General features: G+C 39.4%; 1 protein-coding gene across 1 annotated transcript in view; it reads left to right on the forward strand.

The window, feature by feature from the left end:
* SHB (SH2 domain containing adaptor protein B) overlaps positions 1–17,480 on the forward strand; it is a 59,647-nt gene extending 42,167 nt beyond the window's left edge. Inside the window, exons 4-6 of the mRNA XM_005532422.3 lie at positions 1,703–1,874; positions 6,110–6,229; positions 14,564–17,480. Of these exons, the coding sequence (XP_005532479.1) occupies positions 1,703–1,874; positions 6,110–6,229; positions 14,564–14,747 (476 nt within the window). The 3' untranslated portion in view covers positions 14,748–17,480. The remainder of the gene's footprint in view (positions 1–1,702; positions 1,875–6,109; positions 6,230–14,563) is intronic.
* Positions 17,481–20,725: the final 3,245 nt, after the last annotated feature.

A 20,725-nucleotide genomic window follows, 5' to 3' on the forward strand; every position in this document is an offset into this window, starting at 1 on the left:
TTCAAAGCCAGGTTGGTTGGGAATCTGAACGGTGTTGTTTAGTGGATGAAATCACTGCCTGTGGTGGCATCTCCCTGCTCTTAGGGGGTTGCAACTAGATAATCATTAATGTCACTTCCAACTCAAGCTGTTCTGTGATTCCGTGTTGTAAAGATATAGCTGTTAACAATCAGAACTGAGTTTGTTTTGTGAATTTTTTGGAGTCTGAAAGATGTTCCATATTCAGAAGGTGGCAATAAGCTCACTGGTTTTCAGAGAGTACCCAAGTTACAACTGGGTGTTTTTCTTAGAGTTAAAATAATAATACTGCTCATATATGTCACAGGCAAGTACCCACATGCAATGTTTCTCTTTGTTACGCTAATCAGCTTTCATTATCCAATAATGAGGCTAAATCTGAGTTTATATTAAGAAAGAATCAGCATATTTCCACCATGCATACTTAGGAATGTGATTGAATACAGTTACCCAAAGTTTGCAACAATAAAAATTGTGCCTACTTTCTCTGAGTAGAGGGGGGATGTGGAAGTGTCCTAAGCTTCATGACAAAAGCATAAATAAATTTTTGAGAAACAGCTCCAAAACACTTTCCTCATCCAACATGTCACTGTGCATTACCTTCTTGAATTTGAACATTGGAGCTGTCTGCTTTAAAACACTTAATGCTATCACCCGCATGCCTGCTTGGCTGTATGTTACAGTATATTCACTTTTAAATGCATGAGGCCTATAAGTTTTGTAGGGAGTGCCTTCAGTTTTCTTTGTAACATTTTTCCCCAGTATTGCTGTTGAAACTCGCATAGGGGCTGATTGAGCGGTTTGTGCTTGTGAGCACTGTGATTTTTACCTCCTGACAGTGAAGGTTCTCTTGTCTGATCCTCACTAGATGATCTTAAGATACAGTAATCTGCAGCTGGAGACCCATAGAGAGCAATGTGGGTAGATTCTTTCACTGTTCCTGTCAACATTCTGTCCTTTAATTTTTTTTTTTTTTTTTTAATTGTAGCTATGTGGAATCTGCAAGTGTAGAATGAGGATATTGACATCATTAGTATGTGCTTGGCTACAGGTGTTGCAGTGCTCTAATAAGTTACAGTTTTGAAAAATAAGTTGTATTGCTTTTCTTTGAATAATATAGTTAGAGAAATTATGAAAGGCTGCGTTTCTTTTTTGTCTCTGTTTCCTAGATTTTAAAGGCACAAGCTTTGTGCCAGTAGTGTGTGAGTGGATGCACTGTTAATTCTTTGCTGCTTGACAGCATTTCAGATATGGATAGATGGGTGTTCGCTGCCTGATTTGCCTCCAGATCACTGTTAGGATGATACCACGTAACCTGAGGCTAACTGATGTTCTCACTTACTTGCTTTTGGAATTACGGCAGGTGACTGAAGGCTTGTTACTGCTACTTATTTAACAGCATCATCTCTAGAGGATCAAATTATCAAACGTCAAGATAAGCAGTAGTTATTGTAACAAGGTTTAAAAGAGTGTGAATTTTATTACTGGAAAAGCAAGAGAATTTTAGGACTGTGTACTCTACATAGTAAGAAACACTTTATGTGATACATGTAACTTTGTAGATAAAGCATCTTAAAGCTAGTGGGCATATGTTTATTCTCTGTGTGAAAACCTCTCTAACTGCTACAACTCTTTTGGTCTTCGCTAACCTTGCCTGGAAAGGTAATTATGGTGTGTCTTGCAGCCCAGTTTAATGGAAGTGGGAAACGGCAAACATCTCCTTCTCCCTCAAGTGACCAGCACAGGCAATTAAGAGCACCTGGAGGAGGATTTAAACCCATCAAACATGGCAGTCCAGAATTTTGTGGGATCCTGGGAGAGAGAATAGATCCAACTATTCAGCTGGAAAAGCAGATGTAAGTAAGCACAGTAATTGCTCTCTAGCTCTTTGCCTCCCCACTTACAGGGGCAGCAAGTGTCCAGATCCTACTGTCCACCTTCCCTCCTCAGTATCCCCAAAGACCTACTCTTCCTAATCGGGTGGAGTGTAAGTAATTTTTGTGGGAGAATGAAATAGTGTTAAACAGGCAACTCATCTCAGGAACAGGGTATTTTATCTGTCAAGTGTGTGCAGTTACGCCATTTTCAACTTTGTTGTTTATACTGCATTAGGGGAAAAAGAAGTTGTATATCACATTTAACCAAATTCTCTTTAAAGGTGGATGAATTCTATATATTTGTGGCTGCAGAGCATGTTTCTAGTACATCAGATTTGCCTTTCATTTGGCTGTGATTCTTCTCCAGACCACTTAAACAGCTTTCAGAAAGGAGATTATTTCTACCCTTGTGTTGTCAAACTTGAGAGTGGTATTTAGAAGCACTTCTATCAGCACCAAATTCAGGTTCTGGGAGAATTCCCTATAGTGAATGTCTGGTATCCACAAGAGTAGCCCCTATCCTGCCTCATTCTTGCCCTTCTTTGAACAATTTGGACAGTGGCTTGTGTGATGGAATGACCCGCTGTCCTGTATCATACCAAAGGTGCAGCCTCTGAGAAGGAACAAGAATTCCTGCTACACAGAGAAAAATCCTCATGTGGAGCAATTTACAACAGTTATACTGATATTCCTGGGCATTGAGAAGCCAATGGATTCATGCAGTAAAGTGAAGAAACTGTGTCTTAAGTCCCTGAAGTCAGTCCACTCCAGAAACCATCATTCTGGGTTAGAGGCAGACTTTATTTGCACTGGAGAGGGAGGGCATAATATGGCATGGATGTGAGTATGAACTTTGTGAGAACACTTTGTTCCTTAATGCTAGTGGTATTGGGAGGATTAACAGTCCTTTTACACTTCAAATCCTCAGTAGGAGGGAATCCTCTCCTAGTGTTTGAGAAGAGGTAGATCCAGAAATTGCTTTCCTTTGACATGTTATTTTTCAAGCAGTATTTGGAAACTTAAGTTTGAAACAGATAATAATATCATTTGCATGTTGTTATGTTTCATCTAATCAACCTCAGCCTTTGAACCATCTGCCCATTGACTGATTGTATGTTTATCTCCAGTAGAGGAAGTAGCAACCTTTATTGTGAATGTGATGTTGTTAGGTAAATAACTAAATAACTAAATAGGTAATAGCTAATAGGTAAATAACTAAATAACTAAAAAGCTGTAAATTTAACTGTAAATTTGGTTCTCCAAGTTGGGAAGTTCCAGCTCACCAAATGCTCGCCCAGTCCCAAATACATTTAAAATTTACACTTAAGCTGCAGGAAGGTGAGTTTCTGTTACCTAATTCTTGATGCATAAATATGTTATGGCATCATTCTGTCTTGTAGTATAACTGCAGTTAAATGTTACAACTGAAAACTGCAGGTCTAGTTTTTCCTTCTTAAGTATTCAAATGCCAGTGACATGAGGTTATTTTTGATTCTTCAGTATGATGGATCAAACCTCAAATGCATGCACAGTTAACAGTGATGCATCCGAAAGTGCAGGAGTTTACATTTATTTTACCATTGATTATTCATAATAATTCAAATTACTCTGGTTTTAGTAGTGTGAGACATCTCCACAACATATGCCAAACTCTTCCTGCTTTTTCTGCAAAAGTGGAGTCTGTTTTTGCAGAAAGATCTAAAGGAAAGGATGCACACAAATTGGCAAGTGAGTGGGTAGGTTAGGATATTCTCTAAATAGGCAGAAACACCAAGGTGTGTTAGTATGTTAAGAAAATATGTTAAGTTACTTGTGACTGAGGAATCTGTAACTATGAACTTATTAACTCATGGACCCAGGGGAATCAAAGTAATTTGTTCTATTTCCTCAATAACAGTGTAAAGAAAAAGCGTGTTCTGCTGTTTCCATTGTCTTATTGAAAGTGAATCCCTCCCAGCCTTGTAATCAAGATCTGGTTTCCTGTTTTGCTCTAACTCAGAAACAGAATAGTGTTGTGCATTATAGAAGCTGTAACAACTTATTATACTTACAGTATAGTTGCTGCTGCTCTCCTGTCTTCAGTGGAGTTGTGGCCCCTCAGTGGCTGAAACCTGACCATTGACAAAGTAAGGGATGTCTGGAAGAGAATTCTGTAAACCACAATCAGGGTACTTATAAACCTGGGAGGAGATCCTGTTAAGGGTCAAAGTGTGTGATTATGTTAGAATTTTCTTTCAGGTTTACATTGTGTGCCTGTATTTTCCAGGATATCTTAGAAGGCATACCGTACTTTTGCACTGGTGTCTTTCACAAGCTGTCATTGCACTTTTTTAAGGCCACATCACTGATGTTTGAATCTGTGAGGTTTCTTCACAAATGCTTATATGCTGACATTTGAAAAATAAGCACACCCAGGACAAACAGACCCAATACAGTTGAACAGCAAATCACTCAGGAACTCAAAGCTGATTATTGCACTTTGCTTATCGCACTAGGTAGCTGGAACAGGAGCAATCAGAGTGTCCCAATTACGTGAGCATATGACTCACAAACAATTACACTTCTGGATACTGCTGTTTACTGTCAGGTGTAGCCACAACAGCTTCCAGATATCACATCTGAATCTGATATTATCAACTGTTTTATTTTCAACTCTGAAAAGCAGGTTTTTCTTCCTCAAACTAGCCCTGTGTTCTTTTTCTATTTCTCTCTGAATATCAGAGTCTCTGAATATCTCCTTTATTTTGGTGAGGTAATATTTCACTTTTGTTTTACTTGGCCCTTTGGGGAGAAAAGAAAATAAAGATAATTGCAACTAATAGGAAAAGTTTTTAAATTCTCCCAAATCCATTTCTTGATTCACATTTGTGTTACTATTATTCTCTCACACTCAGAAGGCAATCTAGTCTTTAAATTGCTTATTAAGAAATATCTTTCACCAGCAAATGTCTAATGGGAGATGAGGAGGAGACTGCCTGAAATCATTTGCATCTGTGTCTCCATCTTATTTGTGAAGTGATGAAGCTGTCAGGGCCCCCCTTTCTAATCTGTCTTGAATATACAAAGTATAAGCTCTTTTTAGTTCACTCTTATGCAGACTTTAGTTTTAATCAAGCACACAATGAATTTTTAATTTAGGCACCAACATTTTTTTTAGCACATTCATTGGATTTTACAATGGAGACACCAGCACAAGGTAGTTAAGAGCATGATTGCTGTCAAAGGGATTTATCTAGTCTTTATTCACCTACCTTTTAGTTGGAGCATCTTTCTTAGAGTAAGAACAAATGGAATAAAATTATTTTACGCAAAGCAAGCAACAGTTCCTGGTAAGAACAGACAGAGAGTGCTTCTGATGTGTTCATTGTCTTGCTTAGGCAAATGTGGTAGTGTCAAATAGTTTTCCAAAGTGCACTTGGCAGTTGCAGGGAGGTAGAGATCTTCCTCAGAGACATGTTTGACACAGTACAGAGACATTTCATTGCTCTGGAAACTTAGGGAAGGGTCAAAGTGCTTACTTGTGGAGTCTGAGATTTTCAAAGCTGATACAGACCAGCAGGGACTGAGAAGCTTCGTTGTCTGCACTGGCTAGTTTAATGAAGGACCCACCTCTCCTCTCCCAGTTTCCTTTTTTCCCCCTCAGTTGTTCTCATCCACTCCCCAGATCCACTAGAGATTTATATAACGCTCCAGAGTTGCCACAGCTTTGTTTAGATTGTGCCTTTCGATAGATCTTCAACTTTATTACTCTTCTCCTTTTAAAAAGATTTATTTTAGCAAATGTTTTCCATTATTAACTGTCCATATTCTCCATTTTCCATCTTCTGTTTCTTTGCTTTTGTTGGTTTTTTATTTTGTATATTAGTTTTAAAACTGATATATCCCAAGAATGAAATAGAGCAAATGTGTGTATCATGGATCTGTTTCCAAAACAGATTATAATGTGTTGCCCTAAGTGAGAATTTCTTACATAGGCATGTAAACCAATCCTATTGCATGGTTTCCTGATCTGAGTTTTTCCCCTCAGCTGACAGGAACTATAAGCCTCCACAATTTGTAATAACTTCATCTAGTGCTTTTCATCGATAATATATTAGATTTTAAAGGTATCCATGTGCTGTTGGTAACAATTCATACCTTAAAAAATTAAGCAGTGAAAACAGTATGAATGTGGGAATATTTGTGTGTGTATTAACCTCTTTGCTTTTTTCTAGATGGTATCATGGAGCAATCAGTCGGACAGATGCAGAAAACCTGTTACGTTTATGTAAGGAGTGTAGCTACCTTGTAAGAAATAGTCAAACAAGCAAACATGACTATTCTCTTTCACTGAAGTAAGTACTTGTCAGAAAAACATAGTAAATGTATTTATAAGCCCTAGCTTCTGTGGTGCCATATAAGATGATCATTATTTGTTGCTGTACTGTTTTAGCTCCGAAGGACTCTAGAGCGTTTGGGATTGCATGATGCATAGTTACAGTCACTGAATTAGTGTCTTCCTATCTGGAAATGTTAAGAGATTTTTAGTCTTCATTTGGTGTCCACTTAAATAAATAAACTTGGATTAACTGAGGTTTTTTTTCTGGTTCTAGTTTGAAATGCTCCTGCTGCTTCTGCTTTAGGCTGAACAGTATTGTTTGGAGATTTTATTCCTTTTGTTTTGTGCACTTTACTGGAGTAAAGCTGTACAGCTTTGCTACAGTTCTTCGAAGTAAAAAACCCAAGATTAATGATGAAATATCTACAGAATTAGGAGATGAGCAGTATTCCAGTCTTAGCACTGCTCTGAATTTGCTTTATGTAGCTTAGGCTGAGCAGAGTACATTACAGATGTTGTCTTCAACATACCACAAAACAGATTTGCAGAACAGTTGGGTTGGAAGAGAGGATCAAAGATCATCTAGCCCAACTCTCCCACTCGTGACAGGATAATAAATTAATTTCCTTTTTTAGCTGAGGAAGTTTGTCAAGGTTTTCTGTGCAGGAGTAGAAGAAGCCCCTTGACCTTGCTATAGGCTATACAGGTGCAAAGAGAAATGTTTCCTTTCTTTCTTTCCTGAAGGTTGGGGTCTGATGTGGAGCCTAACCTTCCAATTAGGTCTGGGGTACAAGGTGACTTGCCCTTTTCACTAGCATTACTCCTGCCAGTTTGGCTTTTATGCCATTTCTTCACAGGTCTGTTATGAAAAATACATTTTACTTCTGAGATGATGGTGATACTTGGTTGTAACAAACAGTTTTATAAATAGCACCAAAGCTGATCCTTTTTTTAATAAGTTTAAAATTCCATTCTAGGATTTGAGAAGAAAAATATTTTGTAGGAATGTATTTTAAATCGTTATTCCTCTGCTATTATTTTTAGGATCTCTCTGTAATAAAGAGGTTTGCCTTGAGCTGGAACATACCTACTTTAAAATTGTGGTTCAGTTCCTGTTGTCTCTTGTAATTTGATCTGTGTATTCTCTAATATTGGGGTCCTCTAGACATTTTCAAACACTGAATCATGAATGGCACAAGCTTTGGAATAAATTTTCCCTCAGGCTTAAATTTTCCCTTAAATTCAAAATCTTGGAATATGACCTTTTTTAAAAAGAATTTCACTTAAGTCTTTCATCAGTTGAGTGATTTTTGTTATTCAGCCAGACCACAACTTCCAGAGGTAAAGGTGACAGTTAAATTATATTTTGCTGTATTGGACAGCTGAGTTCATGCCTTTAGTATCCTTTTGTGGTCTCTTAGCACAGAACTGCAATGTTCCCATTGTCTATTAGGTGTGTTTGTGCTTCTTAGGGACCTTTATTACCATGTGTGAGTCAGCTTTTTTTTTTTCCGGTTAAATGTTTCATTTCTGCTTCAGGGGAAAAGTAAGAATCACGCCCTGATTTTGTACTGAGATTAAGTAACAGTCATTTAAAATCTATTCTTCTGTTTCATGTGACAAGCTTTTTCTAAAAATAAAACAAAAACAAAAAGCAAACCCAAACTACTTCACTCTAGTTGTGAGTTTTCTTTTCTCTAGTAGCAAAAGATTGTTTCCGAAAATACAGCAATGAGAATCTACCCAAATATTTACCTGTGTTTGAAAAGTGAAAAGATGGTAGAACTTGCTCTTTTTCATTTTATATAACTGTATATTGCATAATGGAGACAACTCTGAAGAGCATTTTTTCCAATAGCAGGAAACCTTTTTGTGTTCTGAGGACACTGAGAGGGCCAGACAGGCTTAACTTGCATGGGGAATTTTGTGTGAAATATTTGTCTAATTCAAGTTCCAAAAATTATCATTCCAAATAAAATGAAATGAGCATGAAAGTAGCTTCATTGCTAAATTAAACTTCATCCGTGGATAAAACAATCATTGAGGTAGTTTAATTGTTCATGTCAATGTCTGTCACTTTGAGATGCTGTAGTTTACCCAGTGGAATTTAATTGCATGTGGATTAGCTATCTCTGGGGGCATCAGAGAAGGTCTTATTGAAGTACACATTTATATTGTTCATCTCAGTTAGAAACAAGGAATTGGTATTGTTGGTGACAAGTGTTTGAAGCTAAAAGCGTCTTTCTATGGATTGGGATCCAAAGAGCTAAGCCTCTTTGTCAGCGTTGTTTAAATTCTGCACAGCTGAAGAGGGATAGAATATGATCTGCTTTCCCAGAACAAAATTATCCCAAAGGCAGGAGGGGTAGCTGTACATCCTCTTGAATCTCGTCTGTCAGCCCTGGATTGATCCCTTTGTTTCCTCTTTTCTGTACTTCTTCAGGGTTGTAGATACTTGGCTTGCTCATACTCACCCACTCTTTCCTTAAACACAGTTATAATTACAGAAGGCTGGGTAAGAATTAGAGACCCATACTCCTGGTAACTGTGCTATGACCAGAAATTCCTGGCTGCTATTGAAATGCCTAGTTTCAAATTCCTTGTCTGAGATTGGTTCTTTACTAACAAGCAGACTGGTGAAAAAGATAGAAGTAGTTGTGCAAATCAGAGGGAGAGCCACTTCTTACTTGTAAATATTCCAGCAGTTACTTCAGTGAACATCAAGCTCACAGAGGTGCCTTCCTGATGTAGCAATAGAACAGGATCTCAGGATGGGGTTATCACATTTCAGTCTTGCTCAGTGAAGTCCAAGCACCAACTGGGCTGTACTAGCTAATCCTTTCAGTCAGGATTTCCCCCTCCCAAGGCTCTTGCAGCAGTGTGCACCCGTGCCCACACCACTTCATTTCCTGACTCACATTTCACTTTTGGGAAATGTGACTATTCTTAATTTTAGATAAGGATTATCTCACAAGTTAACTAAATGTGCAGTCTGTGAGCAAAAACAGTAAGAGGCATTGCTTTCTGTTCTGTCAGATGGTTTCTGCACAATCATAGCCACTGGAAGTACAGAGCTGAATTCGGAGAGGGTGGTGCCTTTTGACATCCTGATCCTGCGGACTCATAAACAGGCATGTGGTTTCCCTGAATAGCAAAGGAAACTGCAAGCTATGTTGTTTTTTGGTGTGTTTTTTTTTTATTTTTTGGTGTTTTTTTTTTGTCATTACAGTCTGTAGAAGTGATCCTGATTTCCAAAGTTGAGTACATAAACCTTGGATTGTTCTGGATAAATGCTGGACTTGCACCTTTCTGTTGATTTTTGTTCTCAGAAGTAACTCTAGTAATACTGTAAAAATTACAAGTTTCTTCCTGTCAATACACTTTAGAAAGAGGTCATGGGATTTTTGATGTGTCTCTAAATTAGCAATTGAATAAAAATATTTAGAAATGTATTACTACTAGGCCATAATGGTAGGGTCCTGGCTATTAGCAGAGGCCATGGATTCTGTCACTTCTATGGAAAATCCAACAAGCTAAAGATTCACCCTACCTTCAAAGCAGCAGATAGGAACGGGTTATAGAGAATGGAGCCTGGGCTCAGTAGTGATCTTCACATCTTGGGTGCAAATGAACACTTCTACACCTTGTTTGTTGGGGAAGAGACATTGTTTATTTTATCATGGAGACGGTGTCCCTCAGGTGTAGAATGGTAGTACTGTGTATAATGTGCTTGAAAAAGCAAAGCTGAAACAGGAAAAACCAGTTCATAGGCCAGCCTCTTAATGTCTCCAGTAAATGATTTTTCAATTTTTTTCTTATTGTTTGGGGTTAAGTAGTGAATCTTTATTTTTCAGAGGAGGTTTTATTTTATTGCTGCTGTACATTGACATGAAACATTATAGGCTTTGTTCAGAATAACAGCATGTAATACAAGTTAAAATTATGAAATGGAAAATAATTTCAGAATGGGAAACTAACAACATATATTTCCTACATTGCTAGAATTTTTTTTTTCTGATGCAGTTGCAAAGTTGTTGCTTTTTTCTTTGTGCAAGTGACGTTTCATCAAAATAAATGCAGAAAATATGTTCTGAAAAAACGAGCAAAAAACCAGCTTTCTTCAGCAAAAACAGGGTTCAGAAGACTTGGCCAAACTTTCTGATTGTGAGCACTGAATCATGTTTCAAAGCCATTAGTATTTCCTGGAAAAAAATACCAGGTTTAATATCTAATTAATATTTATTAAACCTGTTTTTATCACAGTTCATGCGTAAGATCAAAAAAGCATGTTCTGATTAACTGTCTGCCCAATTCCTTTCCCATCCTCACTGGGTTTTGAAAACTGAAAAAAAATATGTGAGGAGGTTGCAATTCAAAGTCTCCTGGTGTTATGGTTGTGCTGCCAAACATTTTAAACAAGGTGTGTCTGACTATTAGTTATGTGTCAAGTTTGTGTCTGTAAACATCTGTGCTTGAGAGTTGCAAGGAAATTTGGTGTTTGGATCAGCAATTAGCAATTTTCTTCTGTATTTGAAACTTATGGGAATGGTTGCAAAAAGGAAAGAAAGGATAGAATATTGTCTCTTGTAGCACTGGTTCGTCACTGTTTTCCCTCAATTGAATGAAAATGTGGTGAACAATTATTGCAACATTTGAAAAACCACAAAGGGATTCAGAATTCACACAGTAGCAATACCACATGCCTTAGTTCAGGTCCCAGCACCTTCTCTTGCAAAATGTGTATGTCTTGTCTCTTCAAGGCATAGGCTGTCATCGGTGTTCACATATGTGAACTTGGGATCACTGTTTAGGTTCTTTTCTTTGAAAACCTTGGGCCTGGCAGGTTCTAATAGTTATTGCTGAGCTGAAAAACAGGCATTCCAAAATCAGGACTACTCAGTCAGGCACTTGTTCAGGTAGACTCCAACAGTGCTTCAAACACTGAGCAGAAACTTACAATCACTTCAACCATGAAGCTTTTTTCCCCATCATTACCTGAAATTTCAGTGGTCTCTTTGCATACTAAAATCAGAGCTTAGATTGAAAGTGTTTGGAGGAGAGAAAGTGGGAGTATGACTTCCAGGTTCCTTTTTGAAATGGTCCCTGTAATTCTAGTCATTGGCCTAGCAGCACTGCTGTTAGTCAAGTGCAGATGCATTTTGCCCTTACCTGTTATTAAAGGCACTGATTCTCTGAGTCCAGGCATACCAGAAGAGGGGAGACTGTGAGACAGGCTTTCAGGACAAATAGAGTAGGTGAGACCACAGAAGGATCCTTAGTGTAGATGTGAATAGTTTCACAGAGTAGTTTACAGTTGAAAGTGTTTAATTTGAGGGCATGATTTCAAGCTGCTAAGTTGACTTTCTTCCTGCTTAATTTGTTCTACATTATAGAAGATGAGAATTGTATGTTTTGATACGTCTACTTGCAACCAGTCACAGTTCATTTGAAACAGGGAGGGCAGATAGTACATTCACAGTGTAATTTCTGGAAAATGAAAGAGGAAAGGGAGTGAAGGCGGAAAATACTTGAAAACATAATCTTTGCTTTCATCCACCAGTAAGCCTGCAATAATGCTCGGTTTAAAGACTTCTAGACATCCAGAAAAGTAGCCAGGCTAGAAATGAAGTCTGTCACTAACAATGTGGTATTGGCTGCAAACACTAGCAGTAACAAGTATCTGAATGTTCTCACCTCTCAGTTCTCCTCCTTTCTGAACAGAAAGAAGGTGTGTGAGATCCTGCTAAGCTTGGAAGTCAGTTTCACATGCTTTCCAGTTGCCCAGGGAGATCTAGGTGTGAATGGACCTCTGCAGATGTCTAGTCCAATCCCCTGCTCCAAGCAGTACATGCTTATAACGTTGCTGAGTGCTTTAGAAAACCTCTTCTCACCTGCCTTATCCTGGTTCCCAGGCTCTAGGACTCTTATGAGGAAGAAGTCCCTGTGTCCAGTGGGAACTCCCTTGCAGTTTGTGCTTTGTTGACTGAGAAATTTCTGTTTTCTCTGTAACTCTTCCTTTTAGGCAGTGGGTGATTCCAACCTGACACCCTCCATTTCACTTTTTCTTCTCCTGGAGACTAAACTGGCACAATTCCCTCAAGTCTATTCTCCTATGTGAGGTATTCCCATCCCCAGACCACATTTAGTGGTCCTGCTCTGGATATGCTCCAGTATTGACATCTCTTTTATTATGGGACACCCCTCTCACCAGTTACGGATGCAGCCTCATGAGCACCCTGTAGAAGTAGTCACTATCTTCCAGCAGCTGGCTGCACTTTGCTGTGGAACTTAGGGATGCAGTAGGCCTTCATGGGCAGGTTGTTGAATCATTCTCCTTTCCACCATGTGCCCTCCCTACTGCAGTTCCTTTTCTGGCCCCTTGTGCCCCAGCTTGCACTGCTGCTTGGGTTTGTTCCATCCCAAGGGCAGAAGCTATAGATTGGCCTTGTCTACGTTCCTTTAACCTACTATTCATAACTTTTAGCTCACATTCTTTCTTCCCTCACCCTCACAAACAGTGTGGCCTCCCAGAAGGCTCACCTGTCAGGATATGTAGAAATTCTTTTTGTGTAAGCTCAATTACTATGTGCTACACAAACCTGAATATATACATAGGTCCTTCTTGGGGAAGCAACAGCTGTCTGTCATGAATACATGGCTTGTAGCAATTTGTTCATACTATGTGCATTGTCTTCCTCTTCAAAAAGGCTTGTGCTTTTTCCTTTTCTGTACTAAAGTGCACTTAAAAAATTGTTTTCCTGTCCTTGCCATACTTCTGAAATTAGCATGCACCTGTGATTCCATTAGTGTATCTGCACACTTCTAAGTCATTTTATAGCAAAGGAGATTCATAGTGAACTGAAAAAAGACAGCAATACATCTGTCCTCATAGTAAGTATTTAAAGATGTCACTCTTACTTAAGGGAAATAATTTAGAGATCAGTTATGACTTGAAAGATATATTTTCCCACTAAGAAATTGATATTTAAAGCAAGATTTTAGTCAGGTAGAGCCATAATTACAGTGCCTGGAGTGGTTTCTGCGCACCAGAAAGGTTCTCTTCATCAGAGAATTGAATACACCTGAAAGATATGAGCTTGATTATGATACAGGCACTTACAAAGGGAACACTGCACGTGCTAACTAGAATATGGTAGATTTTAGAGAAAATGGTTTTAACATAATTTGTTTTCCTGCTGCAGCTTTCTGTGTCATCTTGAATTGTGTTTCTTTGCTGACACAAACCAATTCCAGTTTTAGCGCTACTGTCTCTGTCCCTGGACACACCTAGAAGAAACAGTGGCTTGGAGCCAGAAGGTTGGGGATTTACTCAAACAAGCTGTAAAAACCTTCCAACCCTCATTTAACATGTTGACGTGTGGGAGCTGTTCTTTGTGCTTGTGTTGCCCTGGCTGAACTCTATACTTTTGAAGTGTTAGCCTATTTGTTATGTTAAGACAGCAGGCACTGTAGAGTCACTTCTGGGAAGAGCTGAGGCCAGCTTTACCTCTGGTGCTGTACAGCAGTGTGGGTGCTACCATCTGAGTGGAATTATGTTGGACAGGGTGCTTTGCCAAGAGCAGGTAGGGCAGTTCCATGAGTTCCCTGATACTCTTCTCCTGCCTGCCTAATCATGAGCCTTCCCTCAAAGAGAGTGCCTGCAGAAAGACCATGGGACAGCAGCCTTTGCTCAGTATAGTGCTCAGCCTAGTGCAGTATTACGCCATGAACCTTGGGAACATGATCACCTGGAGAAGTTTTCCCATCTGAAGCCACCAGATTACACATGGAGATGTGGTCTGGGCAGTTGCAGCCAGGGTGGAATGGGTAAGATCTGCCCTGAGGCATCTAGCCACAGGGTAGAACAGGACAGGTCTTGTCTAGCTGAGCAAGGTTCATGGCCTGCTTGTGCCTATGAAGGGACCCTCAAGATTCTGAGAGGCCCACACCAAAGATATTTGGGTACAGAAGTAATGGCTGGCTATAGTGAAAATAAGTGTTCATAGGAAAATATTGAAAGGGCTGGAGAGAGGTGCCATGGGGAGGAAGTGGGTTGTCTCCTGGCACACCTCTGGATCACTTTCTGTGTGAGACAGCCTTGCATGTGGATCAAGGCATCACAGGTGCTGAAAACTAAATACTACCTTAGGCTGCCTTTGTGGTGAATTGTCCATGGGGGTTTGCAACTCGCAGTTGGAAACTGTGAGTCTGGCCTCTGTCTTGGCCTGCCATCCAGCAGCTACTGGTGTTTTGTTCTCCTACTTTTCCCTCCATAAGGAGAGCCTGTCATGGTACTGTGCCCCTCTTCCCTATGCACAAGCATGAACTTATACTTTTGCTTTCCTTGCAGGAGCAGTCAAGGTTTTATGCATATGAAGCTGACGAAAACCAAAGAGAAATACATCCTGGGTCAGAACAGCCCTCCCTTCGACAGTGTTCCTGAAGTCATCCACTACTACACTACAAAAAAGCTGCCTATCAAAGGAGCAGAACACTTGTCCTTGCTCTACCCTGTGGCTGTACGGACTCTCTAATAACCTAGTCTCACCCCTTCCTGTGGATGGGAGGTGAGAAATAAGCTGGGTTGCACAGAATTCAGAGCTTGAGTCTATGATGGAGAGAGGCAGCCTTTAGTCTTGTGAATGTGGGCTCCCTGCAGAGTTGTCTATGGGACTGTGTGTGTGATACACTTGTGCTGCAGCATGCCTCTAGAACTGTACTGCTGCCTAAGAAAAAGAATACTTATTTTAGTGCAGGGAGAGCAGATAACCTTCCCAGACTTTCCATGTGAATGAAAGTGCTTCCCAACAAAAGTTCTTCCTTTGAGAAGAATCAACAAGTTCTTCTCAGCATTAAAAAAACAACTTTTATTCTCTTGCTACCCTGAGAAACTTCTCCATGAGAAAGAGTAACCTTACTCTGAGGGACCCTAGGGTGTTCTTGATGGTCCTGAGAAGGAGCTGCTTAGCAAGCAAGTCTCTGGCTCTGGTCGCATAGCTTGATGGGTTTGGGGTTTTTTTAATGCAGTTTCTTGGGGTAGTCAAATATTGAACTTCTGTTAGACACACAATCTTAAAAGAATTTTGTGAGAGCAAATCACGGTCAATTACTTACGAATAGGGGATGTAATTAAACAGTAGTTTGTTATATATTTTTATCCTTTTTGGTACAATAATCTCTTAATGTTTACTGTCTTCATTTGCAAGTTTCATTTGTAGGTACAGGCAGCTAATTCTGTTTGGGGCAGTTACACCATAATGTTTTAAGTAGTTAGGATAAGTAATTTTGATATGTGGGTTAGTATTTATGCATGAGGGTGGTCAAAGGCTTTTATAAAGCTTTAGTAGGCAAAATCTTCACTTGCTCATTCATCTGGATCAAACAGCTGTCCTACTGATGTAGCAGGTAACGTGTATCACACTGCCTTTCCACAAGATGGCTTTAGCAGCTGTGAGAACTGCAGTATGTAGCAGAACAGAATTTGTTTTTCTGGTCTGCCAAGGCATTCTTAAGACACAGCCTCATTGGCACATACCTTCTGGCAAGTGCTCTTTTTCAACATGAGCAGAAGCCTGCCTCCTGCTGTATTTTGGGCACTGTCAGCCAGAAGCACTGTGGAGGCTGCTCTGTATCTTAGTCCTGCCTACTCAGTGCCCATCCACTTGGGACATATTTTCTACATGCTCTGTGTGCTCATTCAGTGAGATAAGTGAAAAATTATAATTGTACACAAGCTGGAACTCGGGAATCTATAGCCTTATAGTCCTCGTGTTGTGCCATCTCCCACATATGTCTAGAATGTTGTGCATTGACCCATCAGCTGGTATAGTAGCAAACTGGTTATATGCAGGTTATGTATTTTACAGACAGCAATAGGACTGTGAAATTGTGTGCTATTTAATTCAGCTTTCTTAGCTACTACTATTTTTTAATGTATGCTTAGAAAGAAGTGCAAAACTGAAAATTGTATGGAATAACCACTTACTGCCTGTGTAAAAGTAGTGCTTCATGGTATTGTATAATCTGGTAAGAACCTCAAGGATGACCCATATACTGTCACTGGTGCTAAATATTCTGTTTCCTTTTAAGCCTGCCTTATTCTTTATACGGCATCCAATGCAGATTGAACAGAAGTTGATCATATGTATATGAAGAGCCCAGTGTCATTCTGTGCAGCAGTGGTAGTGGGTCAAACTGTCTGTCTCACCCAGAATTGGAAGCTGCACTGAAATGAAAAATTTTCCAGTTTTCTGAGGAGGGTGGCACAATGGAGGACAGAGACAACATTCCTCTCCAAGTGAAAACAAACATCCCCTTTTCATATGCTCACCTACCTGTTTTTTTTTATTTTCCTGAAGTCTTTATTCTCTTAACATCACCCAACTGACAAGAGCATACAGGCACTTTTAAGTTATTATATTCTCTCACCAGAGTAGGAGTTTATGAAGGTGGCAGAGTTCACACAGATTAGGAATCAGGTGACATCTGCTCTGTCTTGGGTCTTGGCCTTTGTGGACTCAAGCAACACTATCATGCCTTTTGGGACAGAAAAATGTCATATTTCTTCTTTTGCATGTTGAATCTGGCATGATTGCTGTTCCATGGCCCGTTTTTCTTCTTAAAAGGGAAAAAAAAAAGTATGCTCCTACTCTGTCTAACAGCAATTACTAGTAGAAACCAATAGCATCGTTAACTAAGGCCTTGTCTGGCTTCCTTAAGCACTTTGTTTTTAATTCATGGGGATAACTATTGTACCAGGCCTTTCTTGTCATGGGTCTGATCAAAAGTCAGACGAAGCCAGCAAGTGCCATTTTATTGCTGTCTGCAGATTTTTGGTTGGGATCCATTGCTTCATACAAATCATGTGAATATGCATCATACAGAGGAGTATACTGCTTATTACAGCTTCAAAGATCAGATCAAGGTTCTTGGTTCAGCAAGAAGAAATCATCTCAGAACGTATTGGTTGTCCATGGGAAGGTTTTTTTATTATTTTTCTAAAAGACTTTTAGAAAGTATTCAGTAATTGCAGAATAAATAAACCAGGATTTTGTTTGCACTGTAATGTTGTCTTTGTTTATTTAAGTGATTGTATGATATTTTTCCATTGAAGGAATATTCTTCCCAGATTTTTTAATATACAGTGAAAATGCAGTGTGTTAACAGTGTGTAGAATTGCGTATAGGTGGAAGATCTTGTAGTGATCATGCCTATATAGCACATTAAAAGTTTATTTTAAAAAAAATATAAACCTCTCCCTTTTCTTCCTCTGATTGTCCTTGTGTACTCAGATTGTCATGAACACCTAATAATTGATGTGGCCTTTTAGAACAACTTGTGTTTGTGTGTCATAACTGTGTTGTGAAAGTAATCATTAGGTTGTAATTGGAGTACGGAGAATCATATGTCTCAGTTCTACCCTGACTAATTCTCTTGATGATGTGCACCTTTACAAGGGTTGACATGTGTGAATGATACTGCTGGTGGTGTCCAAGGAATCCAGTTATTGCTGCTAACAGCATAACACTGGTGAGTCACCTTTTGCAGTCTTTGTCAAACGTGTTAATTAGGCTTCTATTTTGATGAGTATCTCACAGCATGGTGAAAGCTGTGAACATCTGTAGGATGTGTAGGAGAGCTTTAGTGGCCAAGATTGCATTTCATAGCTCCTTCCGTAATTGGAAAATCATTTAGGTTTGTGGAAGTACAATCATCACCATGGTTTCTGTACTTGATAACAGATGATTGTCTTACTTTGAAATGAAGTCTTCAGAGACAGAATGCAAAGCACAGGGCTGAATTAAGTGCAGAGGTACAATAGAGACATTTTCAGCTTCTCAAAGAATATGGCCTGAGGAAAATGGTAACTGCTTGGAGGATGACACATTTGTGTGTTTCTCCTCAGCATCCCATTGGGTTTTGCATTTGGAATCAAGCTGGCAACACAAACACCATGTGGCAATGCTGGTGGAGTCCACAAATGATATCTTTTTATTCAGGCTCTGATTCCATTTCAACACTTCTACTCTGCTAAGCTATGCTCTGGTGGACTTGGTCCTCTGCTGCTGTAAGTTATTCATGCTGTCCTCACGTGGTACCTCAAGTGGTGCCTGAGCAAAATAAGCAAGGTCTTAACAGAATTTTAAATAATTAATGACCTCATCCCACACACTACTCTACTGTCTCCCTATAGAGAGGGTAAAACAAAACTATTTGGAACAGAACTGTGTACTCCTGTTCTGAGCAAGGGGTGAAGGAAATAAAAAAGAGATTCAAGTTTCTGTACGTTTCTTTCTTTTTAATGATCTGCAATGATCCACAATGACCCCACATAAAATAGTGCATATTGCTTTCTTTTATTACTTATTTCTGGAAGCCCCAGTAAGAAGGTAATAAGAAAGTAAGCAAGGAAAGTTATTGTTTTGAAATGAAGCAAATAGAAGTCCTACTGAAAAAAAAAATATGTTGCAAGGGATGACCATGTACAATCAAATTTTCTGCAGCATGTGATTTCCTGTCTCAAGCCTTGAGCTTCCTCTGTGAACCACGTATGCACAATCTAGAGATAATGTGGTGACTTCAGTGTTCTGCACCTTGTATTTAGTTCAGTGATAAGATTAGACCAAACATTGCCTTTGTTTTCAGGGTCCCTGAACTGCATTTGTTGCTGCTGACAGTTCCACGACTACTTGGTGAAGCTTGTTGGCAAGTTGATTATATTAACCTGTTCCCCAAGTCTGCCTCCAAGAAACAATGGTTCTAACCACAGTAGAATTATCAACAGGATGGCTGGATACGGAGTTGCATAAGCCATGGGGATGACTGAAACATGATGATTATATGAAATTAATATATAGGAAGAGTTACAGGATTGTTTATAGAACAATGGCTAGATTGTGTCAGGTAATGTGTGCTGAGCCTGACTGAAATTCAGCTATGAAGGAATAGAGAAGAATAAGGTAACCATTTACAAGTAAACAGCTTGTTAACTGCTGTGAAAGTTGTAAAAGTGTCATGGAGAAAGTGTGGAGGTACTTTCAGAAAGGGCAGACTGTGAATGGCAGTGAGGCAAGAGCCAAGTGTGAGATACTGAGAGAATTTGAATACAGGAACCAGGCATTCTCTAGCACTCTGTAATGGATATTGTCCAGAGTCTCTCAAGAGGGGCACAGAAGATATGTACAAGAGGTAACCCAGATGAAGAGATTATGAGGAGAGACTAAAGAAACCTGATGAGAATTCAGAGATTCAGAAGAAACCTCAAACAAAACCTTGGGGAGGAAAAAGGGAGAATTCAGGAATATACTGGTAGAAATACAAGGGACCTACATCCTTAGAGACTACACATGGTAAGGCTGGAACTGCTACCCTGACCCTCCTGACTTCTCTCCCAGACTGTGTGGTATACCTCATAGAACAAAGAAGTAACATTAGGAACCACTATGCTGATCAAACCAACTTCTGGACTGTCCTGTGGAACAGGAAGGCCATGTTTCTCATTGTTGACATCACACATATCCATGCCTAAAATGTTTTTGCATCTGACTTTATTTAAACTGTGCACTTTTGTTTTAACTTTAACTGCAGAAATCAGGCCTGAATTCTCTATTTCATATTAATTAATTGCTGCTAATTATTTTCAAATATGAAGTTATGTGATAAAATTGTGTTAAATTATTATAATAAAAGGATTCCAGTTAATAACTTTGTATGGCTGGGATGGACCATGGTTTCAATCTGAGTATCACCAGTTATGTGAAAATAAGGGCCATGTAAACAATGTCTTTGATTTTTATTGTTTGTTCATAATCTCCTTTCAGCACAAATATGTTAAACTGTCCTCTGAAATCATCTTATTATTTACCTCCAGTAATTAGATCCATTCAAAGAGAGGGCAGCCTGTAAAATCTTGTCATCTGTCTGTTGTGTCTACACATTAAGGCTATTTTTATTTCCATATAAACATATCTATATAGAATCATTTAGGTTATCAAGTCCAACATTTAACCTAACCCTTCTAAATCCACCACTAAACCATGTCCTTAAATGCCACATCTTTTAAATATCTCCAAGGACAGTGAACCACTGAGCAGCCTGGTTTATGACTGATGGCCCTTTCAGTAACTAATTATTTCCATATTAACATGGTCTAAACCACTACTGGTGCAACTTAAGGCTGTTTCTTCTCATTCTCTCATTTGTTGGGAGAAAAGGCTGACCCCCACTAAAGCCTCTTTCCCAGTAGTTGCAGAGTTGAAGTTTTCCTGAGTCTCCTTTTCTCCAGGCTTAACACACCCAGTCCCATCAGCTGCTCTTCATAGTGTTTGTTCTCCAGACCCCTCACCAGAAGCTCCATTGCCCTTCTCTGGAAGGGCTCACCCCAGCACCTCAATGTTCTTTTTGAAGTGAGGGGCCCAGAACTGGATGCAGAACTTGAGGTGTGGCCTCACCAGTGCCAAGTACAGTGGGACAATCCCTGCCCTGGTCCTGCTGGTCACACTATTGCTGACAC

This window comes from Pseudopodoces humilis, chromosome 4 (genome assembly GCF_049639895.1).
Source record: "Pseudopodoces humilis isolate 2021_Gansu_Grassland_sample_001 chromosome 4, ASM4963989v1, whole genome shotgun sequence".
NCBI lineage: Eukaryota > Metazoa > Chordata > Aves > Passeriformes > Paridae > Pseudopodoces > Pseudopodoces humilis.